The sequence below is a fragment of the Euprymna scolopes genome, chromosome 39, assembly GCF_053919585.1.
Source record: "Euprymna scolopes isolate OS-2025 chromosome 39, ASM5391958v1, whole genome shotgun sequence".
In the NCBI taxonomy this organism is placed as follows: Eukaryota; Metazoa; Mollusca; class Cephalopoda; order Sepiida; family Sepiolidae; genus Euprymna; species Euprymna scolopes.
The window spans coordinates 66,417-93,954 of record NC_136520.1 but is presented as its reverse complement, the minus strand read 5'-3'; the positions used below and the strand labels follow the sequence as shown (position 1 = coordinate 93,954).

The 27,538-nt window shown below is 33.1% G+C and overlaps 2 protein-coding genes across 2 annotated transcripts in view; one reads left to right on the top strand and one right to left on the bottom strand.

Annotated features, from left to right (window-relative positions):
- Positions 1 to 24,650, top strand: part of LOC145263588 (uncharacterized) — a 54,833-nt gene extending 30,183 nt beyond the window's left edge. Inside the window, exon 7 of the mRNA XM_080120432.1 lies at positions 23,988 to 24,650. The gene's annotated coding sequence lies outside the window, so the exon portion shown is untranslated. The remainder of the gene's footprint in view (positions 1 to 23,987) is intronic.
- LOC145263564 (uncharacterized) overlaps positions 10,782 to 27,538 on the bottom strand; it is a 52,545-nt gene continuing 35,788 nt past the window's right edge. Inside the window, exons 20-24 of the mRNA XM_080120410.1 lie at positions 25,727 to 25,804; positions 18,658 to 18,693; positions 17,659 to 17,702; positions 13,018 to 13,052; positions 10,782 to 11,223 (exon numbers count right to left, since the gene is read on the bottom strand). Coding sequence (XP_079976536.1) covers positions 11,105 to 11,223; positions 13,018 to 13,052; positions 17,659 to 17,702; positions 18,658 to 18,693; positions 25,727 to 25,804 — 312 coding nt within the window. The 3' untranslated portion in view covers positions 10,782 to 11,104. The remainder of the gene's footprint in view (positions 11,224 to 13,017; positions 13,053 to 17,658; positions 17,703 to 18,657; positions 18,694 to 25,726; positions 25,805 to 27,538) is intronic.

The following is a 27,538-nucleotide window of genomic DNA, read 5'->3' as shown; positions in this document are numbered from 1 at the left end:
CAGTGGTGTAAGCTAGTACAACCCGGAAGCACAAAGAAGGTAAATTAGGGTCTTCTCTGGAGATATCCCTACCACATGGAAAACCATCTTTAATGTAGGCACACATTCCATGCCTATGGCGGTCTTAGTCCTTGGCTCGTCTCCTTACATCGAACAAGAGGCAGTCTTGCCAACAGCAAGCGGTGGGCGGTAATGTTTACATGCATGAGCACCAGAGGTATCCACATCAAAGTAATTGAATCAATGAACATCTCCAGTTTTATTAACGCACTCAAGCGTTTCTTTGCCATTCGCGGCCTAGCTAAACATATACGTTCCGATCACGGGACCAATTTTGTGGCTGCCTGTAAGGAGTTGAGCATTGAATCCAATACAGGTACGAACTCTATCACTAAGTACTTAACAGATCAAGATTGTACCTAGTCGTTCAACCCTCCCCATGCCACTCATATGGGAGGAACTTAGGAAAGAATGATTGGCATGACCAAAAAGATATTGGACGCTATGTTCCTGCAGCACAAACAGAGATTGACCCATGAGATACTTACCACCTTCTTGGCAGAAGTCACCACCATAATCAATGCTTGGCCTCTTGTCCCAGTATCAACAAACCCGGATGAACCTGGCATACTTACACCTGCTACCCTCCTCACTCAGAAAGTGGGGATATCCTTCACACACGAACACAATTATGGGCCCAAAGATATTCTCAAAAGTCAATGGAAATTCATCCAACATTTGGCTGAAACTTTCTGGAGCAGATAGAGAAGAGAATACTTGTCTTCGTTCCAAACACACACAAAGTGGAGATAACCCAACTTAGAACCAGGGAACGTGGTGTTGCTCAAAGACAACCAGGCTGTGAGAAACGAGTGGCCTTTAGGACTGATCATACACATGTTCCCCAGTGAAGACAACCTAGTAAGGAAAGTGGAAGTCAAGATTTCCAGAAAGGATGGCACCAAGCTCCTCCTCAGACCCATTACTTAGATTGTTCTTCTTTGTACCGAGAACTAGAAAACTTATGACATCTAAGACGTCCGGCAGGGAGTGTTATGTCTCTCAGTTTTGTCCCTTAAACAGTTATCTCCCTTGGCCAGACATTTTTCTTATAGAGTTTCCTCTGACTCGACATCGGCAGATTGACCGGTGTTTTGCCCCCTAACTCAGCTGCATTTCTAGGTGCATGGCTCGGTTTGTTATCTCTCATTATCCTTCACTGTTTTAAGCCATCTCCAGTAAGAAACATTATTTTTCCCTTTCTTAGAGACACCTTTTAATAGCTTAATGTTATTTTTTATATTATTTCATTTTAACTACGAACTTTGTTTATTTTTTTTATCCACATGTTCGACCTTATTTCTAGCTTTCGTTAATTCCGTTACATATGACTCCCCGATTCAGCCCTTTTATAACTTCATTTGGGACATTTCTCTTTGTATTCTGAACAATGTTTTTTTGTTTCTTTCAGTTTTTTACCGTATAAGCCTTCAATAAACCTGTTTTTAGGATTTCCTGTCTTCAGAGTTTTGATTGCTAGTACACGTTTATGCTAACTGTTTAAGGATCATATGTTTCTAAACAAACGCATCCTGGGGACAGTATACCAATCGTGTCCCAAAAATTTTACTTATACACAAGTATATATGATAATAATACAAATTATTTCATTTGATAACACATATCCATGAATTGTACATAAAATATGTGGCAATGTCTATTTTGCATATAATCTCTAGACGCAGTTTATAACAGGTAGCTATGTTCCTCAGTTTTATTGCATGAGGATACATTAATTTCTATTAATAATTTCGGGTATTCATGCAGGGAGTGATCCAGAGGTAACTCACAGTCCGCCCGACTTTCTCTGGAACATGACATCAACAGCCGGAGTAAGCCGAGCGTCGCCGAGGCAATTAAGCCGAGCGTCGCTGATGAAAGCATAACAAGAAAAGAAAACTTAACTTTAATTTTAAGTTTTATTAACTGTAAAGAAAAATGTTATAATATTTTTTTTTTTTTTTTTGCTATATATAAAATAATGTTAAAGATTTTTTGTTCGAGAAAAAGTTCAGAGGTAAATCAAATAAATACTTTCAAGTAATTTTTTTTGTAAAGTTTTTCTTTTTTCAAGAAAAATTAAAAACAATTTTTTTATTTTTGCTTTTTTGGGTGTTATTTTTGTGTTTGTTTTTTTGGGGTGTTTATTTTATTTTTTTTTTTTCAAGAAAAAAACGGAAAAGTTGAAACAAAACTGGGTGGAATATTTTTTTTTTTTCATATTAAAACAGATATTGCTGTTGTTTTATTAATCGTGTGTGTGCATAGATTGTATTCTGCATTTGTGCTGGAGGTCTTTCTGTGTTGCTTGCTCGAATGCCCACAAGTAGATGATTTTAATTATGATGGCAATTGTCAGCCTAGAAGCCCCCAAATGTACCCCTCCACCGTACTGTATACCGATACTCTATGGCTGACTGGGATAGCTTCCGTACATTCATATCTGATTTACCTCTGCACTCCATGTTTAAAAAGGAAGTATCCTCTATAGTATCAGACCTGACCGAATGGTTAATTGTAGGCATAGACCAATTCATACCATCTAAAAAATTCCAACAAAAACCTAACAGCCAGCCATGGTTCTCCCCAGAATGTGCTGCTGCTATCGCACACAGAAATCACTTTTTCCATAGCTACCAGCGTAATAGATGCACTGAGACTAAAGCTGTTTTCAGGTCTGCCAGCAACCACTGTAAAAGAGTAATAAAAAATGCAAGAGAGCTATATGCTCAGTCTGTTAAATCCAAAGTAGCTGATCAGCGGCTTGGATCCCACCAGTTTTGGCAAATAACAAATAGGATCCTGAACAGAAGTGTGCGTTCTATCCCAACCATTATCAATGGACCAGAGGTCATCTCGTCAGCGTCAGACAAGGCCAAACTATTTGCAAAGAACTTTGCAGCTAATTCTACCCTATGCGACGAAGGCCATCAACTCCCCATATTTCCTCCTATAACACAGAACAAGCTAGGTAACATACAAATATCCGTGCATGAGGTCGCCAAGCTAATAAAAAACCTAGATTCCAGTAAAGCAACTGGCCCTGATGGCATCCCAATTATAGTGTTAAAAAAGCTTCAACCAGAACTTGCTCCCATACTTACGAAACTATTTAAGCGCTGCCTTAAGGAGAAGTGCTTTCCGACCCCCTGGAAGACCTCATCAGTTTGCCCTGTATTTAAGAATTCAGGTGATAAGTCCTCTCCTTCTCAGTACAGACCAATAAGTCTCCTGTGTGTTATGAGTAAGTTGCTGGAATCCATATTAAATAGAGAAATAGTCAACCACCTCAGCAGGAATAACCTTCTTAGTGACACACAATATGGTTTCCGCTCTGCAAGATCTACCGCAGATGTGCTGACGGTTATATCCCACAGGATTAGTGAATCTCTTGACAAAGGCTTCCTTTCTAGGGCAATTGCTCTTGACATATCAAAGGCCTTCGACAAGGTATGGTATAAGGGTCTGCTTCACAAGATTTCCAGCTACGTTATAACTGGAAATGTTTTCTCAATCATTAAATCATTTCTCTCCGATAGGCTCATAAGAGTAGTGGTAGATGGACAAAAATCGGAGGCCTGCAATATAAATGCTGGAGTCCCTCAGGGGTCAATCCTGGGCCCAACTCTCTTCCTGATCTACATCAATGACCTCCCTAAACACATACTTAAATCATTCGTTGACATCTATGCTGATGACACGACCATCTACGGCAACACATCAAAGGCTGTAAATGACAAAGTTCTCTCTGATTCTCTCTCCTCTGATCTCGAGCGCGTGGTTCAGTGGGGGAAGATGTGGCTGGTTACCTTTAATGCATCCAAAACCAAACTCCTATCCTTACATCATCAACGCTCTGATCCCCAGCTGGCATCAATTGTGATGGATGGCTCTCGTCTGGGTGAGGCTCCGTGATTTGACAAGCTTCTGGGTTTGACCTTTACTCCTGATCTGAAATGGAACACGTACATCAAGTCTGTTGCCAAGGTCGCTGGAAAGATGGTGGGATCCTTCTACCGCTCCAGAAGATATCTCACTAATGATGCAATTCTCTATCTATATAAAAGCCAAGTACGTCCAAGGATGGAATACTGTTGCCATATCTGGGCAGGAGCTGCTAAAAACAGCCTATCATGCCTTGACAGAGTACAAAATAGACTTCGTGGTTTAGTGGGGGATGCCCTTTTCTTTACCCTGCAACCCCTCTCCCACAGAAGAGACGTTGCGAGCCTATCCTTGTTTTATCGTTATTTTCATGGCAGGTGCTCGTCTGAACTCCAATCCCTGGTCCCCCCTCACCAATCTTTCACGAAAAACACCCGTCTAGCTGAATCCACTGTGAAAAATTTCCCCCACCCTATATCTGTGCCTAAATCAAAACACGGATTCCATGAACAAAGCTTCTTTCTTAGAACTGCACGCCTGTGGAACTCTGTTCCGTCTGCCTGCTTCCCTCCGGACTACAACTTGGATGTCTTCAAGTCCAATGTTAACAAATTCCTAATGAACCGCCCCCTTAAGTAAACACTTCATCAAATCTCCACACTAACGTAATGTACTTGCAATAACCCTTATCCCTGAGTGGCTTCCAGGCCTTGATAAGTGGTAATCACTGTGTCAAAAAAAAAAAAAAAAAAAAAGACTTGCCAAAAAAGTTACCAGTCCGGATGACGTAAAGGTTCGGCATTTGGTAGCCTGACACCTTCAGGCATAACCATCGCTTACCTTTCCTCTTATAATAAGATTGCACCTGTGTCCACATGGTACACAAGTTTTTGTTCGTGCCAGTAATTTTTTTTCTCGACAAAAGTCAAAGACTCTGGCTGGTGTTTTCAGCTGCTCACTTAAGGCTGTAAAATTCATGTTTTTTTTTTCCTAACGTAAAAGTACGAAATGTTGTACTTTTGTTTCTTTTTTTTTTACTAATTTTTTTTTTTTCTTCCTCTTCCAAATTATCGTCTGTTGCTTTGAATTTTCAACTCGCGCGAATGTACGTCGCGTTGAAAACCATCGTGCTACATTGTCATTGACTCAGCTTTCTGTTACACCAGACAGCTTAATTTCCTTGGCGACGCTCGGCTTACTCTATTGAACCCCATTTCCATGTCAAACGGAAGTGGAGGTATATCCGAGACTTCTTTACTGAAGAGTTCTTTAAGGGGAGGTAATGGTTCATACTATCACACTCACTTAAGGCTGTAAAATTCATGTTTTTTTTTCTGACGTAAAACTATGAAATGTTGTGCTTTTTTTTCTTTTTTTTTACTGATTTATTTTTTTTTTCTTCCTCTTCCAAATTGTCATCTGCTGCTTTGAATTTTCAACTCGTGCAAATGCACGTTGCGTTGGAAACCATTGTGCTACATTGTCATTGGCTCAGCTTTATGTTACACCAGACAGCTTAATTTCCTTGGCGACGCTCGGCTTACTCCGGCTGTTGATGTCATGTTCCGAGGAAAGCCAGGCGTTCACTGAGTTTCGTCTGGATCACTCTCTGCATGAGTACCTAATTTCGATAAGCTTCCCCTAAAGAATTAATAAAAGTTGTATGGCTTTATGTAGTTCAATCAATTAACTTCAAGATGATTCTAAATGGCAGTTTCCATTGATGACGTAAGCAGCCATTTGTATGCAATTTCCTGTTTATTTTCCTCGTGAGTTGCAATAATCCCGATCAGTGTTTGTGCTGATAATGGCCATCAAAACTCCCTCAACACCATTTACACCGCTGCACTCATCTAGAACAATAGCAACATCCTCAACTAGAAGAATCTCCGTGTTGCACCGATATTGGGCATCATACTGTGGGTGAGATACCCACTACCAGTGCTTAGTTCTCTGCTGAATGTTAAGTGGCACTTTGGACCTTTGATTTCCTAATCATTTTTCACCATTTTCTTTCGTAACCTCCGTTATTGCAAAATATCCGTATCAGCTGTGCAATAAACTCCTATGCAGATGAGACGATCATACTCCTAGATATGTTTCTGATGGCTAGTTACCTTCATGCTTGCCTTTTCTCTATCTATTTAAACAAATCTAAAATACTTTCTTTTAAATTCATGTTTGGATGAAGAGGGCCCACACGTTGTAGCAGTGATAGAGAGACATTAGCTGAGCAAGACTCAGTGTTGAATGATGCATCACCTCTACGGTGCAATAGAGACAAAAACGATCACTTAACAGCTTTGCGTGCAGGAAAATGGTCATGTTAAGAAACAGATTAAAAATATACGATGAGTCAGATTTGAGACAGGTGAGAGAAAGTCGTTTAAAAGTTGTCAGTGTTTGTTATGGTGTTGTTCGAATGGAAGTTTCTTCTGAAATTTTGATCTCCTTATAGCTACAGGAAGTTTGCATACATTGTGTTTTGTAATAATATTAATATAAATATACTGTTCTGTTGAATCCAGAGCGCCCACTATGTCGATATACTTGTATAGGACTCATGTAATCTGAGGAAAAATCACAGCTGTGTGAAGTACATGGACATAGTAGGCACCTCCGGGACATGCGGACATTACTTTTATGTGAATATTATTTCAATAAAAACAATTACGGTTCTAAATGTTTTAGGTTAGGGTTGATTGATCATATTATCGGAACTCTTCACATTACTGCCCTCATCTTGAGAGTTATTTGCAAAATGTTTCTGTTGTTTGAGAAACTAATAAGGTTTTACACCACCTTTAGTCATGTCGCTGTAGTTGGCCCCTGCATAAAAAAAAACATGCAATTGGACGCTCTGCAAGTGTTGTCTTTTATATATTGCCATTCATGTATAAACGTTAATAAAACATGGTGACAGCCTTGGGATCAAAGGATTTTCGTGTAAGAAGGAGGTAATAGGAAAAATACTTTAGGAAGACAAACTGAGATAAGTAACGTGGAATTATTTTGTATTAATTTGTGTGCACGTGGAATAAAAACAATAGCAAATCTCAGCATGGAAGAAGCAAATAAATCTGTGGCTGGAATACCCCAACCTCCATCACCTCTGTGTATGGAAAATAATTTAGCAGTAAATTTAAAACTTTTTAAGTTGAAATGACATAATTATGCCAATATTACTAGATATATCATACTAAGCTCTTGAAGGGTTTGCTTTCTTAGTTTGTATTCTGTGGGGTATTGCAGCAAAAATCTACAATGCCATGCTTCTCAACCGTATCCAACCATGGATTGAAGAAGTGCTCAAAAAGAACCAGAATGGGTTTAGAAACAATTGCTCTACTACTTGTCAAATACTTACTGTCAGGAGACTAATCGAAGGAGTAAAAGCCAAAAACATTGAGGCAGTCATGCTCTTTGTAGATTTCTTCAAAACGTTCGACTCCGTAAAAAATGACCAGCATATTAAAAGCACATGGCATTCCAAACAAAGTCATTAATGCTATCATGATGCTATATAAGCACATTCGAGCAATAGTCAGGTTGCCAGATGGGAAACTGAATTTTTCAACATCTGCACCAGGGTTCTATAAGGAACTTGCCCCTTTTCTTTTCATCAGCTGTCTTGACTTTGTACTTTGCACCTCTGTTAATATACACATTATGCTAGGCTTCACCCTAAATGAATCCAGAAACAAACACCATCAATCAGCACACATAACGGATGCAGATTATGCTGACGATACTGCTTTGTTTGCGAATAACACTGCTGATGCACAAACACTGTTACACAAGCTAAAAAAGTCTGCAAATGACATTGGTCTACGAATTAATTTGGATAAGACAAAGTTTATGACTTTCAATGTGGAAGGAGAGATCAGGGCTCTGGTTGTAAAACCACTTCAACCCTTACACCCTGGAAAGATGGTAGGGATGCAACCACACATAAAAGGTCATATGTAATTGTATAGTAAAGTTCCAGAGTTGAAATCCTGTGAAGATTCCAGAGTTCGCCAATATGCATCTTAAGAATGTAGGAGGTTACATCGACCAAAATGTTTCGCAATATAAGATAAAAACAGTAGTCCGAAGAATTCAAATAATATGATCAATAAAAATGATGTTTGTAAATCTCTTTTAACTGTAATAAATTCACAATGACGGTACAAATTTCTGAAGAAACTCTTGTTCAAACAATGCTGCAAATTATGTTTAACTATAAGTATCTGCCAATATCAAAATGAGTTCTATTTTCCCTGGAAAACTGTTGTTATAGACACAAAGCAGGTAATCACCATTTTCATCTCTGTTGCTACACTTGACTAAGTTGTCTAAAATATCTATGGATTTTTAGAACATTATAATATCTGACATTAGACTATCTCTCCGGCTCCAAACTATCATATGATGTCTCTGATTCAACTAAATGCCCTTACTCACGAGCTATGGTTTAAACAGTGTTACTAGTGTTATTTTTAATAATATGATTTTAAAAATGATGTTGACACATAAGTAAAAGAAACCTAACTCGTTGCCTTTGTTCTAAGGTTTATTTAACTATTACAGTTCAGTTGGTAAATGCAACAAGCATACAGTATGCATTGATCTTAAATCTTAGTAAAACAATCAATCGATAAAAATGTTTGTTAAAAATATTTTTTTATTTTAACTACAAACAGTATTTGGAGTCTGATTCTCTTATTTCAAACCAAAATGCTCTAAAGTTTATTTAAATTGACTAGTTTAAAAATAAAGTAATGTCAATTGTATGGTTGGTGTTCTTGGATCAGCAGTATTCAAAATAATTTAAGAATACGTAATGTAATTATTGTGTTTAACCGTATACTTCAAACTAGTTTAAGGATAAGGTAATATTATTTATGCGATTTCTAATTTATATGGTTGTTATTTTATATAGTTATTATTTTGATATTGTATAATTCATTTAATTATTCATTAATTTATATGGTTGCTATTTTGGCATTGTATAATTCAAACTAGTTTAAGAATAAGGTAATAGTAATTATATGGTTTTTGTTGTGTTTGGCTTGGCATAATTCAAACAAGTTTAAAAATGAGGTACTGTCAATTATACAGTTGTTTTTGTGTTTTGCATAATTCGAACAAGTTTAATAATAAGATAATATTAACTATATGCTTGTCCTTGTGTTTGGCTATGCATAATTCGAACTAATACAAGAGTAAGATAATATTAATTATATATGGTTGTTGTTTTTGGCTTTGTATAATTTGAACTAGTTTAAGAATAAATTAAAGAGATGGGATATTTTAAAATATATAAGAATGAGAAGGGTAAAATACACATTTTCACTTAACTCTCACTAAGTTTCAGTATTTGAAAAATCCTTAGATATTCTATGGAACTTATTCGAGGTGATGTATCATTCAACAGTTGGGCATATTCTGCTAATGCTTTTCTATTACGACTACAGCATATGTGCCTCCTTGATCCAAACATGAATTTAAAAGAGAATTATAGATAAGTCAGAAATCGATAGGGAAACGGCAAATGAAGGTAACTAACAATCGTAAACAGACCTAGAACTATGATAATCTTATTTGCATTGGATATTTATTGCATAACTGACAAGGACATGTTGCAATACAAAAGGTTACGAAATAAAATGGTGACAAAATGATTGAGAACATCAAGGGACCAAAGACTGCGAAACATACAGCAAAGAAAAAAGCACTGATGGTAAATATCTCATTCACGGCAAGATACCCAACGTCGGTTAGATGGAAATTCTTCTAGCAGAAGATGTTGTGTCTGTTCCAGAAGAGCACAACAGTGTGTATGGTGTTAAGGCAGTCCTGATGGGCAATATCAGCAGAAACACTAGTTGTAAACCGGGACTTATTACAGCTACCGAGAAAAATAAACAGGAAATTGCATACACAATTAACTCCCATTTAGATCCACCTTAGTTAACTGATTGAACTACAAGAAGCTCTGCTAATTCTCAAAGGAAACTTTGTAGAAATTATTACCATGATTTTACTCAAGTAAACTAATGTTTGCTACCTGTTGTTATGACCCATGATTTGCCACCAAAATTTTGTTGATGTTCTAAACATAAGGCAAATTAATCTTCCCATTTCTATGCAATTGTGAGAATCTCCTCACTAAAGCATTCATACAAAATTCTGTCTATTTGATAAAAACGTTTAAAAGAATTAACTGCTGCTGAACAAGTTGAAAAATCCACACAAATTTTTCTAAATATACATCACAGAAACACGATAAATATCATACCATTATAAGACCAACGGACCAACGCTCTTACATGCGGATTCCACACATTTCTTGATTCATTTTGCGCAACTAACGCGACACCCTGCTGATTACTGTTTTTGAAAATCATGCCATTATAGACTAACATTCTTACATGTGGATTCCACCGTGCAGGCCAGAAAAAAAGACTTTCATTGACAAGGATGTGTATCATTGAAATATCTGAATAAACAAATAAATTTGTTTATAAAAAAATATTAAAAAAATATATGCATTGTTTTCTAGCTTTCCAAACATATTTTATATACGTCATTTTTAATTGCAAATATGCTTTCTGTTTATTTACTACATGTCACTGGATTCTTCTTCCTTTTGTCTCAACATCCTTAACACATTGCTCTAATTCTAATCTTTGATTTTTAATGGAATTTTCAGCTTTTCTGCTTAGTATTACCTTATGTTGAAACATTTGTTTTAGCATCATTTTTTCCTCACCTTTATGTTCAGACTAAGTGTTATTCTGAACTGTTTAATCGACCTTCCAGTCTGAATACAATTGTTATCTATTGGTATACATCAGCTGCAAATTATTTATGCAATGCATATACAACCTTCCATGGGCTGACAATCAAGAGTGCTTACTTGGAATCTAGTTCGTTCCACAGAAACTCTTGCACTTAAGATGTTGACAACCTTTCATCTGATCCCTGCCGTACATTTCTAAAAAGAATGCTGTCTCAAAAGATTAGGAAAACCAATGCAAACAGTAAAATCATCAGATTCATACGAAATGTATTAAATACATTAGAAATGCAGGACCAAAGGTTATAGATATGCTGGAATGGAGAAAGTGATGTGTTACCTGATGGAAGGGAACTAACATTTTATCAAGTTAAGTTAAAAAAAATATTGAACAACGACTGAAAATGCACGTGAAAGAAAGCCATACAACAACAGCAACCACCACAACAACAAAACAATATTTACAATAATTCCTCTGGTGCCCATCTGTTCCACTGAAATGGAAAAGAAAGAAAAAAATAAAGAACTGAAAGAAATAAGAATTGAAAAGAAAAACAAGATGTCCAGGGGGGACGCATTAATTTCATCCTTTAGAGTCTGTTAGATTAAGAATTAAGAATTAGAAAGAAACTGATTATTTAGGATAATTAGCGACCTTTGTGTCTTCCTGCATGACAAGGTTGGTCAGACTCTGCTAGAGAATTTTTAAACTTTGATTTTACACAACAATTACCCACAAACTTAGTTGTAAGCATAGGAAAGCATCAATTCCATCTTTTAAAGTTTGCTATGCAGTATTATTTAGAATAATTAGCAACCTTTGTATATTCCTGCATGGGAAGATTATTCAGAATGTGCTAGAAAATTGTCAGCCTTTGATTTTACCCAAATTAATGTCATCTTTTGCATAGAATATTAATGTCCTGAATTATCCCCTTGTTTGATTGATCTGTTTAATCTAGATCCTATGCTATTATTTTTAATTATAAGTCCTGAATTAAAAATTATACATGCAACATCTTTAGAAATATAGTGTTATGTATCTCTCTTCTTTTAAAACTTTACAGCTATTCAATAGTTTTAGCCCTTCTAAAAATTTGGTTGAATCTTGCAATTCATTCCCGTAGTATGTACATCAATTTGATGTGTTTCAAACGGCGTATAATCGCAGAATCCTCTTTGACTGCAAGATCAACAACCATTTAAAGTTGGAAGGTTTGTATAACTCCAAGCAGTTGCCAACAATGAGGAAGGCGGAATGAAGATCGGTTGTTATGGAAACCAAAATTCTCTGTTGGATCTCAGGAATTACTCTGCATGACCCTATCTGTCATGAGGAGATCTGAAGTCATTGCACCAATCGAGGGCAAAATGACAGAATGATGGCTCAAATTGTTGACAATGCTGAATGAAACTGTTGCAAAATGCACTTTTAAATTAGAAGTTGCTAGCAGCAATTATGAGTGTGTTTTTTGATGCAGATCTTCTCGATGTGTGAAAGAATCAATAAGACTACATAAACTGAATCCAATACATACGTCTTGTATTACTGTGCTATTATGAACCCTACAAAACATAACAACAAGGCTTTCAGACCAGTCTGCATACTTGCTATTGTCAAACGAGATGAAGTCCAGCAGAATTTTATTTTGCTAAATATAAATTTGGAGGAAATTAGAGTAAAGAACGCACTCAAATCATCTATTACATACAAGGCAAATGTTTAATTGTACATCCAACTAATACGTGAAAAATACACAGCAATCAACCAAAAAGTGGTATTTGTTAAATCAGCGTAACCCTGGATGTATAATATTATCCATTATGCTGACTCGAGTTATGCGTGTGTATGTCCAGAGATAGGATTGGGAAAAAGAAGAAAGAGGGGGGTGGGTGAGGGAAAAGAGAGGTAGTACAAGTGATGTTACACTTTTGCCCGGGCAATGTCAGGTATCCCTACTAGTGGAGAGACTTTTTAGAAGAGTTCTTTATTTTTTGCTGATTATAATTAATCCCGTCTTGTCCTATTTTCCAATATGACATATCTTAATTGTTACACAAAGTAATTGAAACATTGAAAATTATATGGTTGCCTCATTTACTCCGTCACAAAAAATAACGATCATTTTAAATTTTGATTTTAAGAGTATTTTTTTGCTATGCATCCAAATTATTTCAGTGAGGAAGGCAATTTGGAAAACAGTTATCACGGACACACATTCGGTTGATTTTGTTTTAAATGAATACTAATTTGGATTGGAATGAGACTTAATCAGTTCTACACTTACCTGTATTGTTGTCGTCCTTAAGTATTTCGTACGAGCTGTGGAAAGAAAGAAAAGATTTTTATAATAAAAATACTAATTATATTTAATAATATTAATATATTTCTTTCTATTTTAATCAATGGTCGATCTTTTTATGTGTGACATTTAAACACTATTGATTATGTCTAAAGTTCGATCTTTGATAAAAAAATTATAATGCTTTTCCCGAATGCTACTGACAGCAATATATCTGGAACACAATCACAAGCTCTAAATCTAAAAAAGAAAACACAAATCTAGCTTTCCCGGAAATATCTGATAATTTTTTTTAAGTAGCTTTCATTCTACTTAAATAATTGTTATTATTTTTCACAATTTTAATCTCTGAAGTTGAAGTTGAATGCAACTTTTCTACTTTTTTTGCATTCTGTTATTCCATAAAAATTCCATCAACCAATCCTCTGCTTAGCTGGTTGGCCCAATACCATACTGAATGATACCATTTTGTTCTCAAGTATGTGGCAAAGCTCACTAAAGTAAATATATCAGCAAAATAGCTTAGTAAGTCATAACCATATATATATATATATATATATATATATATATATATATATATATATATATATATATATAGTTTTAAAAATAATAGGCGGAAGTTTCTCGAGAGCTCTTTCGGCTATCATCTCGTCAGGAGAAAATCGATAGCGAACAAAATAATATTGTGTCGAAAAACAAAGAGTTCTAATGGGGAACTTATTAAATGTGCCAAAAGTACGGGGACACTAAATAAATTTTTTTACGTTTAAAAACTATTAAAATATTGGCACAACGAGGGAGGAAAAAAAAAGCAGGAGAAAAAATTCAAAGTTCCCCAAAGAGAAACAATGCGTTTGATGTTTGTTTTTGCCGGCACAAAGAAGGTTGACGCACCGCAATAGAGACAGACTCCAAAATCTTTAAATGGTTTTTGGAGTCCGCTCTATGTAGCACCTCGAACCAATCTATTTTATATCTATTGGCACAGCACGGGTTATCAACCAAATGCTGGCCAATAGCAGAGTCCAAGGCTGCAGAAGGAGGGAGACCACCAGACCCCATCCTCCCTGGTCTGATCTTCGATGGAACATGCTGGTTTATACGAGTCAAAAGGTGCAAGAATGTTCGCCCAACATAACCAGCATCGCACTGGCATCTAAACTGATATACAATATTACTATTTTGGATGTAAGGCAAACTATCCTTGCGAAAAGACGGAAAAGCAGGTCTCGTAGTATATACCAAATGCAAAGACACAGAATTGAAGCAGTCGTAAATACTTCTTCGAATCTGTTTGGAAATTCTATTACTCCCCTCCCCAATCCACGGTAATTTCAAATAAACCGGGCATTTCAAGGGTCCAAACTTTTTAGGGGATTTAAAATCATCAACCTTTTGGAAAATACAGTCATCGATAAGGTCAACAGGATAACCATTATTGATGAATATTTCCCTATATATATATATATATATATATATATATATATATATATATATATACACACACACATATATACAGATATTAGAACTAGCATAGATGATGTAGAATCATTTCTCTTAGCAAACTACCCGGATATCTTAGCATAAAGTGAAACTAACTTGCACTCCTCCATCCCCTCTAACATCTTTAACATGTCTGGTTATCTTCCATTTTGTCGTAAAGACAGACACATGCACAAACTTGGAGTCTATATTCGTAACTCACTCTCCATGACTAGGGAATCTAAACTAGAATCACATGACCAGGCCTTCATGTGTTTTAAATTAACTTTACAACATAGCGTTAGCTACCTATATTTTCTTTATCGCCCTCCCTCGACCCAGGACTGTACTCATGTTCCCACAGGGAAGTTCTAAAGTAAACCCCACACTCCCCAATGGTTTACTCCTACTTGCGCAGCTGCCATTGCTCAGAGGCAACATGCATACCACAGATTTATCCAGCATAAGTCCAGTACAAACAGACAAAAGTTTATAGAAGTAATTCTAAGAAAGAAGTAGCGATAGCTAAGAGAGAATATACCGAAACCACCAGGGAATGCATTGAAGCACAGAAAGTAGGAACTTGTGATTTCTGGTAAATCTACAACAGTGTAATAAATAATGGGCCATTCCCTCACTATCCAACAATCATGAGGTTGTTGGCATGGCAACCGAAAAAGCTAACATGCTTGCCCGTCAGTTACCTGAAACTCTACTTTGGATCCAGCAAACCACTCCCTTTCCGATTTTCCTTTGCGGACAAAAAACACATTAGATGATCTGAAAATCATCCCTTCTCAAGTACATGATATCATAAAAAACTAGACACCTCAAAAGCATGTGGACCTGATCTCATCCTAACTGTACTATTTAAAAAAATGCTCTGCTGAGGTTGCTCCAGTTCTCTCCAAACTCTTCAATAAATGCCTAAACTAATCATGCTTTCCTGACTGCTGGAAAACTGCTTCTGTGGTACCAGTTTACAAGAATTCTGGCAAAACTCACCCATTAAATTATTGTCTCATTAGCCTCCTCTCTCTTTTTGCCAAAATATTTTAGCCCATAATTAATCAAGTTCTAGTCCACCACCTTACAGTTGATAAACTTCTGTCTGACCAACAATATGGATTTAGGCAAGCCTGTTCTATTGTAGATATTCTAATTGTAATCTCTTAACGTATATCCCATGCGCTGGATAAAGCAGGGGAGAGGATGGCAGTAGCCCTAGACATATCTAAGGTTTTTGACAGGGTATAATGGTCTTCTCATGAAAATCAGATCCTATGGTATTACTGGATTAATACTTAACAAAATTAAATCCTTCTTAAATAAGAGAAGAATCCAGGTTGTCCTCAATGGTCGTACATCCAAACAATATGATATAAATGTGGGTGTACCTAAGGGGTTGATCCTTGGACCTTTATTATTCCTGATGTTTATAAATGACCTCCCTGATAAAATAGCCTCCAGATGAATATATTTGCTAATTACACCACACTCTATAACAGACATGAGGAGAAAACGAATAAATACATATCCAAGGAAATAGCGGTAATCCTAGAGAAAGACCTCCTGTCTGTAGTGGAATGAGGTCAAAAATGGATGGTAACGTTCAATGCTGCTGAGACTAAGCTTGTTTCCTTTAATAATTACGAAAAACCTTCTCAACCACAAATAGTTATGGCTAAAGATACATTACATGAAAGAACTTCATTCAAACTCCTCGGCTTAATGTTCACAAGGAACAATTGGAACAGATACATCAATAGCAATGTCCAAGGCTGCTGCAAAGAAGCTGGGCTCTCTCTACTGTGCTAGAATGTTACTTATGCCTGAAAGTATCTTGTACCTCTATAAGCCGACCATTCGGCCATGTATTGAGTATTATTGTCACACTTGGGCTGGTGCATCTGCTACTAGTCCTTCACTTCTGGACAGGGTCTAAAAGAGAGTCGCCAATCTGATAGGTCCTGAACTGTCATTTAAGCTTCAACCTCTGTCCCATCAACGAAATGTTGCATTCCTCTGCCTGTTTGAAAAGTATTTTAATGGTGGATGCTTTGATGAACTACAACCCCTTGTACCCCCCTCGACGTAAACACCCCTGACAAACCTAACAAGCAACAAAGTTCCACTCTTACACAATCGAGATTCCTAGATGTACAAAAGCCTTTTACTCTAATAGTTTCTACCCCAGAACTGCTAGACTTTGGAACTCGCTTCTGGGATTTTGCTTTCCCAACTGTACTGACACGCAGAAGTTCAAGTCTAATGTGAAGAAACATTTTGCTGCTCAACTCCCTACATAGTATTCTTCCAACTTATTGTTTTATGCAAATTAAAACAAAGACATAATCACGATATTTGAGGTTTGTAATACCAGCAGGCGAACAACAGATTTCGTAAACATATACACACGGACACATCAACATACACAAACCAAGCAAGTTAGATTATAGGGAGCCATGCTGGGAGGCAGATGGACTGATACTTACACATATATATATATATATAGAGAGAGAGAGAGACAGAGGGCAAGAGAGAGAGAGACAGAGAGCGAGAGAGAGCAAGAGGGAGACAAAGAGTGAGAGAGAGAGACAGACAGACAGACAGACAGGAATAAAATATTCTTTTTTATTTTAGATGACCATTTTCTTTGCTTTTAAATACTACGCATAGAAGTTTATGGTAAATGTGTAGTTTAGCGGCGTAAATTATTTGACAGATAAAATATTATAGAAACTATTTATTTTTATATAAAACATTATTAGACCCAAAGGCTTAAATAAAACCAGCAAAAAATTCATTTTTATTATTTTTCATAATTTTTTATTAAATTTAATGTACGATATTCGAGGCCGCCATATTGCTTTTAAAATTTGGCCTTTCTAAGGTTTGACAGATTAGCCTTTTGAAGGCCAAATTTGGCCTCTTTCATACTTTTTCATTACAAAAAATATGGTAGCCAAAAATCATAATTTGGCAACATCTCGTACAGATATCTATGAAAAGTTTACTAAAAACTGCATACCATCTACATACAAATTGTTGAAGAGCACCGATCTCTATTTTTTTTTATTTTCATTGATAAGAAGTTGAGTAAAAACTCTGTAAAAAAAAGTGATGATATGATAAATTACTTACGGAGCTTCCTCTTGGTGAATAATGTACCTTTTGATAGATGGTTCCTAATAAAACATAAAGAAGAGAGTAAACAGTTTTCATTGTCAATCTTAGCAGTTCTGCTGTTTTTTAAACTTTGTTTCAAAAATATATTTTATTATTAGAAAATAAATAATAAATTTTAAACTACAAGTTTTATTTGCATTGCGATTTAATTTTAAAATTGCATTGTCTTATAATCTAATAGTTTTATTTGAAAGTTGCATTTTATGATGTTAAAACTTAATGCCTTTACATTATTATTAGTGGATGTTATTAAAATTGAAACTATAGATTGTAATTGAATTCAAGAGTTTATCATTTGAAAATTAGATTATATTTTATAATCAAATATTTTATTCTACGTGTATGTGTGTGTGTTGGAAAAATAAAAAGCAGTAAAACAAATACACTTATTTTCTCTGTAACAATTTAACAATAAAAATAAATGACAAAATAGCTTGTACATAACATAGAAGGTGCATGCAATTTGTGTCTATTGTCTAGTAATTGCGGATTTAAATCTGATGGAAATCAGATTAATATTCGATCTGAAACTATCAGAAAATTCTTTAAAGTTAAACATTTACTTTTAAATCTAATGTTCTCCTAAACGAATCATTGGATTTCTATTAATGGTTTCCAAATAAGGAATTTATTATTAATGAAAAATATCAGAATTAAAACCAAACTGCATATCATATTAACATTACCTACAGGCATGAGACACGGAAGCTTCTGCATAGCTTAATAGCTATAAAAATAGCTTCATAACTTGCTAAAGTTTATCAAAAACTGCATACTATGCATACACAAATTGTTGATATGCACCAATCTTTTTAAAAATATATTATTTAATAAAACTCAAAATGAGAGACATTATTTAATGCCTACATTTATCTTTATTATAATTTACTTTCATTGATAAAAGGTTAAGAAAAAACTATATGCAAAAGGGTAATGATATAATCAATTACTTACAGAATTTTTCTCTTGTGCCCAGCTTGTTGATGGATCCTAACAAATGATTAAAAGAGGGTAAAAAACTTTTCAATACAAGTATTTAAAGTTTTGCCATTTTTCTGTAAGTTGGTTTCAAACTTGATTATTATTAGCGGAAAATTACCAGAACATAAGTTATTTTTTTTGCATTGGAGAAGATATATCATTGTAAAATTAGATTACGTGTTATAATTTTATTGCCTTGAACTTTTATTAGCTTACATTGATTATTGAACTTAAGGCCCTTAACATTCTTATTAGTAGATATTATTCAAAATTTTAACTACAGGTTTTATTTGCAAATAAATCACCAGAGTTAATCATTTGATAATGAAATTATATAATCTAATATTTTCATTCCAATATATATATATATATATATATGTATATACTTGTTTATTGTTATATAAACATGCTCACATCCCGCTGCTACAAATAGCCACTTGTTTCAATCAAACAACAGATATCATCAGGCAGCGACTTGACTATTCAAAAGTTCAATGAATAATGGATTTTTATTTTAGGTAGGAACTCTTTAGAAGTTGGAGTTAAAAAACTTAAAACACAGGACTTTAATTAAATAAAAAAGTAAAAAGGGAGAGGCAATTTAAATAAAGTTAAAAAAATTTCAATGGGGAGAGAGTGATTGAGAAGAGAAAAAAGGAATAGAGACAGAAATAGAGAAAGAAAATATAGAGAAAACAAAATAGAGAAAAAAAGAAGAGAGAAAATATATATATATATATATATACATATATATATATATATATATATATATATATATATATATATATGGAGAAGAAAAGAAAAAAGAAATAAATGGTTATAATAAAGAGAATAAGAACTAGAAGGAAAAGGAAAGAATAATGAGATCTAGTTAAATAGGGAAAGAGAGAAAGTAAGAATTTGACAGTATATAGAAAAAGAAAAAGAAAAAGAAAAAATCTGCGTGTCAACCACTTTATGAACAATTATACAATTCAGTAATGAAACATATTATTACAAATACAAACAGAAGATACAATCCAAGCGTCAGAAATGAACGTGTCAAAAAAGGCAGTGAATGTATTCGGCTAGCATATTTATCCTCTTACATACGTCCACGAGTAAAATCAACGCAATTCAAACATACGTCTACCATTAATTAGGCCCTTTATGCTAAATGATATAAGTTTAAAGTTTTCGCGCTTTTATTAGATAAATATATGAATAAAAGAAGAAAATAATGATAAAACAATATAAAATTATTATTAATAACAATAAACATAATAGTAATGATAAAAATAATAATAATAATAATAATAATAATAATAATAATAATAATAAAAATAATAATAATAATAATAATAATAATAATAATAAAAACAGAATAAAATTAATATTTATTATCTTTTTAATATAATATATTTAGCCATAAGAGGGGATTAAATAAATTAAATAGGTCCAATAATTATAAATAAAAAACTACTAATATTTATGTATATAAAAAGAATACAATACAAATATATATATATATACACACACACATATATATACCCAAATATACACACACATACACACACATATATATATATATACATATATATATATATATATATACACATATACATGCACATAAGTAAAGGTCTAACTATACTATTAAGTTGGAAGTTTAAGCTATTTAAGTATAGATATAAAGTCATATTAAATCACAAAATAATACATTCAATACCAGATTACTAATAACACAGATACAAGTACACTTACCTATAAATATATTCAGGCAAAAGAAGTAATTAAATCAACGAAATACTCAAAAATAGCGACGCACAGGTAGATAGTACCCAAATTAAAAATAATAAGATACATATGTATATACTCACAGAGAACCAACCGACATACTAATAAGCACATATATACATATATATATATATATATATACATATATATATATACATATATATATATATATATATATATACACACATATATACATATACATATATATATATAATCTTATGTATACACATACATACACAAAATACACAAATATATGCACACAATCATATACTAATAAACAACAACGCACACACACATATATATACTCACACATAAATATGTATAATTTACATAAATTATATATATAGAAATACATAAGAATACAAATAATTTGGCAAGGGTACAGATAGATGCATACACACATAGAAACATACAAATGGATTGAATAAACATGGGAGGGTATACCAAATAATATAGAAATATATAGATCTAAGTACACACGGTCATAAAATAAATACATAGACACATACATATACACATAGACACACAGGTATATAAGATAGGAGAAGTAAAGAATGAAATCAGGAGAGGAGAAAGTATATTAATAGAATATTAATAAATTATAGAAATCAGTGACAATTTTTAATTTATTTAAATTTTATATCTAAACTAAATTACTTAAAAGATGGGTTTTATAATGTTTGCAATTAATTGAATTTTCGTGCTTCTTATTTAATAATTTATCTCTTTCTCTAAAAGTAAGTATAAATAATTTCTCATAAAGACATAGGTAGCAAGGCGAGTTTAAAGATGAACAGGTTTTCGCTTTCTTTAAAATTTTCTAATTTACTATTGGGGAGTAACCTTGCTCTACTAGTTCATTGTAATATTTAGACAAGGAAGTTCTATTTTTGTACTCATTATTTTCAAAAGAGCACTTGTGACCGGTAAATCTTTCTTTAAAATTGTTATTTGTCATTCCTATGTAATATTTTTTTTCATTCGGATTTTCCTTAGTAGAAATAGTTGCTTGGTACACTACAGAAGTAATTTGACAATTTCCTTTAAGAGGGCATTTTGATTTAATTCTACAGTTACAACTTTCGGTAGCAATGGGTGTGCTATTTTTGTTTAATATTTTGTTATTATGTTTTTTAATTATTTTTTCAAGGTTTTCATTACAGCTATAACTAAGTTTTATTGTATTTTTATTGAAAATTTTATGTAGTATATTATTAATAGGGAAGTGCTTTTTAATTAAGTTTAAGAATTTCATTCCTAGATTTGTTTTAAGTTTCAGATTAAAAGGGGGATTGTACCACAGGATTTTTCTCTTACGGTTTCTATTTGTATTTGTGTTTGGGTGTGTTGGTTCTATGAACTCAATTTGGGTGTTTTTGTATCCACTATCCTTAAGGGCCGTGTTATAGAAATATTTATGTTTATTAAATGTTTCAAGATTGGAAGAATTGTCACTGATTCTTTTACTAATGGATTTGGGGATATGCCTAATGATAGATTTTGGGTGATTTGATAGGGGGTGTTTTTTTTAACTTTATTTAAATTGCCTCTCCCTTTTTACTTTTTTATTTAATTAAAGTCCTGTGTTTTAAGTTTTTTAACTCCAACTTCTAAAGAGTTCCTACCTAAAATAAAAATCCATTATTCATTGAACTTTTGAATAGTCAAGTCGCTGCCTGATGATATCTGTTGTTTGATTGAAACAAGTGGCTATTTGTAGCAGCGGGATGTGAGCATGTTTATATAACAATAAACAAGTATTATCAGCTCTTTTTATTGAGCACTATCTAACAACCTTGTTGAATTCATTAGTCCATTACTTTTGAAAATAAAAACCCCGAGTATATATGTATATATATATAGTAACGTCCAAAACTAAGGGACAAAATTTAAAAATCTCATATTTGTTAGAAATAACAACTGTGAAAAGCTGAAATTTTGACAACTCGTAGTCGTTATCAGCCATAATAACATACTAAAATTTGAATCATTTACAAAGAATAGAAAAAGAATTATAACAATTATTTATTTTCAAAATAGGAAAGTAAGGGACAAAATTGAGAAAAACAATGTAAACAATATGCTATATTAAATTTTTTTGATTTTCTCTAAAGAATAAGTCTTAGTCATTTGTAAACGTTACATCAGCCGGCACCATGGCGAAACACCCAAAACTTGATTACTCTGTGAGACAAGCTATTGTAAAGCTACACAAGGAAATTATATCAGATGTGACGAGAGAAACTGGCTTAATAAAAAAGAACCTTCAGAAATACTTAGAAGCAATTCCTGGAAAGTCAAGCTTTAAGGAAATACAGATAGCTGACATAAAGGGAACAGTGTCTATCCTTTAAAAAATCCTCGGATATAAATTTAAACTGTAATAGAATCAAGTGTTAGGAAGGAGCCCCTTGATCTCTTCAAACTAACAAAAGTAAAATAAAAAATATTAGAGCTACTCTGGTGATTTTCTTTTATTTTGCAGGTCCGAGTAAACTTTATTTCAATTGCTTCATATTACTGATACATTTACCAAACTCTGTCGGAATCTTAATTATGTCAGGTGGAGAAGTGATTGGAAACTAACCATTACCAATTTAGAGAAGCAATTGTGAGAAGTCGGCTGCAGTTGTGTTTCCAGAAATATAATGCCAAATTTCATCAAGATAGGTTGAGGTGATGGGGCAGAGGAGAGTGATCATAAACAAGTTAGCTGTTGCTATAGTGGCGCCCTGGGATAGTGGGAGTTTATGAAAAGCCGTACGAAATAAAACCTTAACCTTTGACCTTGAAAAATAGTGTGCACCATCCTTACTTGAGAAACAATCATCATGCCAGGTTTAGTCATGATTGGTCCAGTGGTGTGAGCTGTAGGAGAGTATATTATACATAGACTCTGACCTTGACCTTTGTTCGTAACCGTGAAAAATGGTGTGCACCATCATCATGCCAGATTTAGTCATGATCGGTCCAGTGGTGTGGGCTGTAGGAGAGTTGTACTCACAGACACACACACGAACGCTACTACTTTATATATATATATATATATATATATATATATATATATATATATATATATATATATATATATATATATATATAATGTTGTTAAAAATATAAATTTTATAATTATTTATAATGAGCTTTGTTTTTTGCATGATATATTAGGATATTTAAAAAATAAATTTTGAATATACTGAAGTGTAGTAAGAATACAGGTTGTATAATACTGTAAATATAAAGTCCAAATAAATATTAGTATCAATATTTATAAGACGATAGCAGGCAGATAAAGAAAACTCACTATGCAAGATAGAGCAATAATATGAATGGAAATTTTGAGTTAAATTATGTATTAGGTTGGTGCAAAAACAATATCGTTTTCTTACATATGTTACTTTTATATATGATTTCTGTATCAATTCATTGATATATATAGCCATGTTATATATCATTTTAAAGCACGTTTTTCGCTCTATCGAATCGTATTTTTCGTTACCATTCTCAATTTCTTCATTCATTTTTTTTAGGCTTTTCGACAGCATGGACAAAATTCATATCTGCATGATTTTCTTGTTCCAGTTCAAACTAGGCCGAAATCTGCCGAGATGACAATGATGCATTTGTCCCAGGAACCACTAAAGAATGTGTGGTACAATGGTCGTTTAAGAGATTTCACAATGATGATGAAAACCTCGCAGGCAGCCAACTACGGTTGATAACAAACATTTAAAAGCCTTAATTGAAGCCGATTCTCACAAAACCACACGAGAAGTTGCTGTTGAACTCGAGGTCAACCACTCAGCAGTCTTATAAGCAAATAGTGAAGTCCAATAAGTTGGATAAATGGGTGCCGCATGAATTGAATGATAATAAAAAAAAATTGTTGTTTTAAGGTGTCTTCTACGCTCCTTCTGCGCAACAAAAACAACCCATTCTTGAGCAGATTGTGACATGTGATGAGAAGCGGATCCTCTATGACTACTGGCGACGTTCAGCATAGTAGTTGGATGCCAGAGAAGCTCTAACGTATGTGCCCGAGATTGATCAATATGAAGAGACCAATTCTCTTCCATGACAATGCTCGCCTAATATTGCTCAACTAACCCTGCAGAAGCTGGACAAATTGGGCTAAGAGACTTTGCCTCATCTGCCATAATCACTGGCAAGAGGTCCAGTGAACAATTGGACAACTACCTACACAAAAAGTGCTTCAAAAGCAAAGATAATGCCGAATCGGCCTCCAATGACTTCATCGGATTTCTATGCTAATGGTATAAATAAACTTGTTTCTCGTTTGCAAAAATGTGTCAATTCTCATAGTTCTTATTTCGATTAATAACGTTTAAGGTGAAGTTCAACGTCAAAAAACATTATTTTTGCACCGACCTAATATAATTACAACAAAATTTATTGTTTGACAAAGGAATACAGATAATTATTCAAGTCTTTTTTCTTCAACCCATGGATTTTCAATAAATGGCTTATATCATCAAAGGAAAAGTTGAAAAATAGATATAGGTAATTATGATTTTTGCTTATGACACTATTCAAGTCTCCATGAAGAAGTTTTTCTCATGCAAAGCCAAAATTATTTTCAGCCACCCTTCACAAGCACAGACCTAGGCATGTGGTTAGGTCTGTAGCATATAAGTGAACCTTTCAAAATCATATAGGGTTTATCTACTTCTAACTTACATTTTTCGAGCTAGAGCATTATTTGTGTGAAAAATTAGCGAAAAATGGGCCTAAATTTGTGACAAAAATTTTTAAAGTCGTCAGAAAATGTCATATTCAAAATTTCACTTACCCAAGACACAAAATAAGGCATTCAAGCAAGAAAGTACCATATGTAGATTGAATTCAGCAAAAAAAAAAAACTATACCAAAAATGCTTATTGGTGATTTGCCCTGCAAGAATGTGCATTTTTGTCTGTGATAATGACGTTAAATTGTTTTACTACATTTGTAGTATGATAATGACGTTAAATTGTTTTACTACATTTGTAGTATGATAATGACGTTAAATTGTTTTACTACATTTGTAGTATGATAATGACGTTAAATTGTTTTACTACATTTTTTATGATAATGACGTTAAATTGTTTTACTACATTTGTAGTATGATAATGACGTTAGATTGTTTTACTACATTTTTTATGACTTGAATAGTCTTTTATTAGCTCATAGATTGAAAATATGCAAAAGGGAGGTTAAAAGTTCTTCACTAAACAGAAAATGGAATTTTGAAAAATTAATGAATACTTACAAAATTCGGTAGAAAGCTCAGTAGAAAGGGATGTTTTATATTTATTTCCTCATCATCTTGTTGTTTTCTTTTTTTAGCCTGACGAACATAGAAAGTGGAAAAAAGTTTGTTTTATATTTTTAATAGATTTTGTACAAATTTTTAATAGATATTGTAAAATTTTTTAATAGACTTTGTACAAATTTATACTAGATATTGTACAAATTTTTAATAGATAATGTACAAATATTAATAGATATTGTACAAATTTTTAATAGATATTGTACAAATTTTTAATAGATAATGTACAAATTTTTAATAGATATTGTACAAATTTTTAATAGATATTTTACAAATTTTTAATAGATATTGTACAAATTTTTAATAGATATTGTACAAATTTTTAATAGATATTGTACAATTTTTTAATAGATATTGTACAATTTTTTAATAGATATTGTACAAATTTTTAACAGATATTGTACAAATTTTTAACAGATATTGTCTTTAAAACATCTGATACCTATTTTTATCTTTCTCAAAAAAAAAACAACTGGGAGAAAGAAAACCCTTTAAACAAAACTGCATTTTTGGAGTCATGCTTTTATGTACTGAAAACTCTTCATTTTAGAAGCCAATTAATTTTTCTATGTACTCGTCCAGTAATGGCAGATTGAAATATCATAGAAATAGAATGAATATTTGATTAAAAATTGGTGCACGGAAGTTCATTCCAGCTTGGATCAGGTGATTGCCTCTAACACAAGTAAGAAAAGAGGCTATAAACTTTTAATTACCAATCTTTAAATTTCTGCTGATCTTTTAACTTGGTTTCAAAACATGAATTTTTTTATTAAATTATTATAATTTAAACAAGGTTTATTTGCATTAAATACGGTTTAAGATTTTAAAATTTGTCTTTTAATCTAATATTTTGATTCAAAAGTTACTTTTCATCAGCTTGAATTTTGCTTATATATAATATAACTTAATACTCTTACATTATTATAAGTAGATATTATTATGTCTTATAAACTAATGTTTTAATTCTAGATTATTAATGCATATTTAAAAAATAAGTAGTAAGATGTGTATGCCTTTTTCTTGGTTAGAATTTAACAACAAAAATAAATAACAAAAAAGCTTGTACATAACAGAGCAGGCATTTGTGTCCATTGTCAAGTAACGGCATATTTAAATTTGATAGTAATGAGAAAAATATTAGATCTGGAAATACGAGAAAATTCTTTAAAACTGAAAATTTCTTTGTAGCTGATATTCTCTCGAAACAATCTTTGAACTTCTGTTTTTTACTCAGGTTTTCCAAAAACGAATTTATTATTTGAAAATATTAGTATTTAAACTAAACTGCTTTTCATGTTATGATTCTTCTATGGGGTCAAACATAAAAGTCTCTCTATAGCTTGATTGCTAAAAAATAGCGAAATGTTTCGGCTTCAAACGTATCTAATGTGTATTTCATTTTATTAAAATTCAACCAACGCTTCTATAAAAAGAACACAAAACCTAACGTAAATTTTGCGTGACCCACATAACGTTCCGACACTTGAAAAGACTACATTGAAAAAATCAAACGGACTTCTACTTGCTGATTTTATGCTCCAACAACAACATGGCAAAAAAAGGGCATACTGAAGGTGAAATTTACCTTCGAAATATATTTATGAATTCCAATATAAAAATTTCAAACAAAATAAATATGTGTCTATTTTGTAATAATGCATTGTTTTGGCTTCAAACATATCTAATGTGTATTTCATTTTATTAAAATTCAACCAACACTTCTATAAAAGGAACACAAACCCTAACATA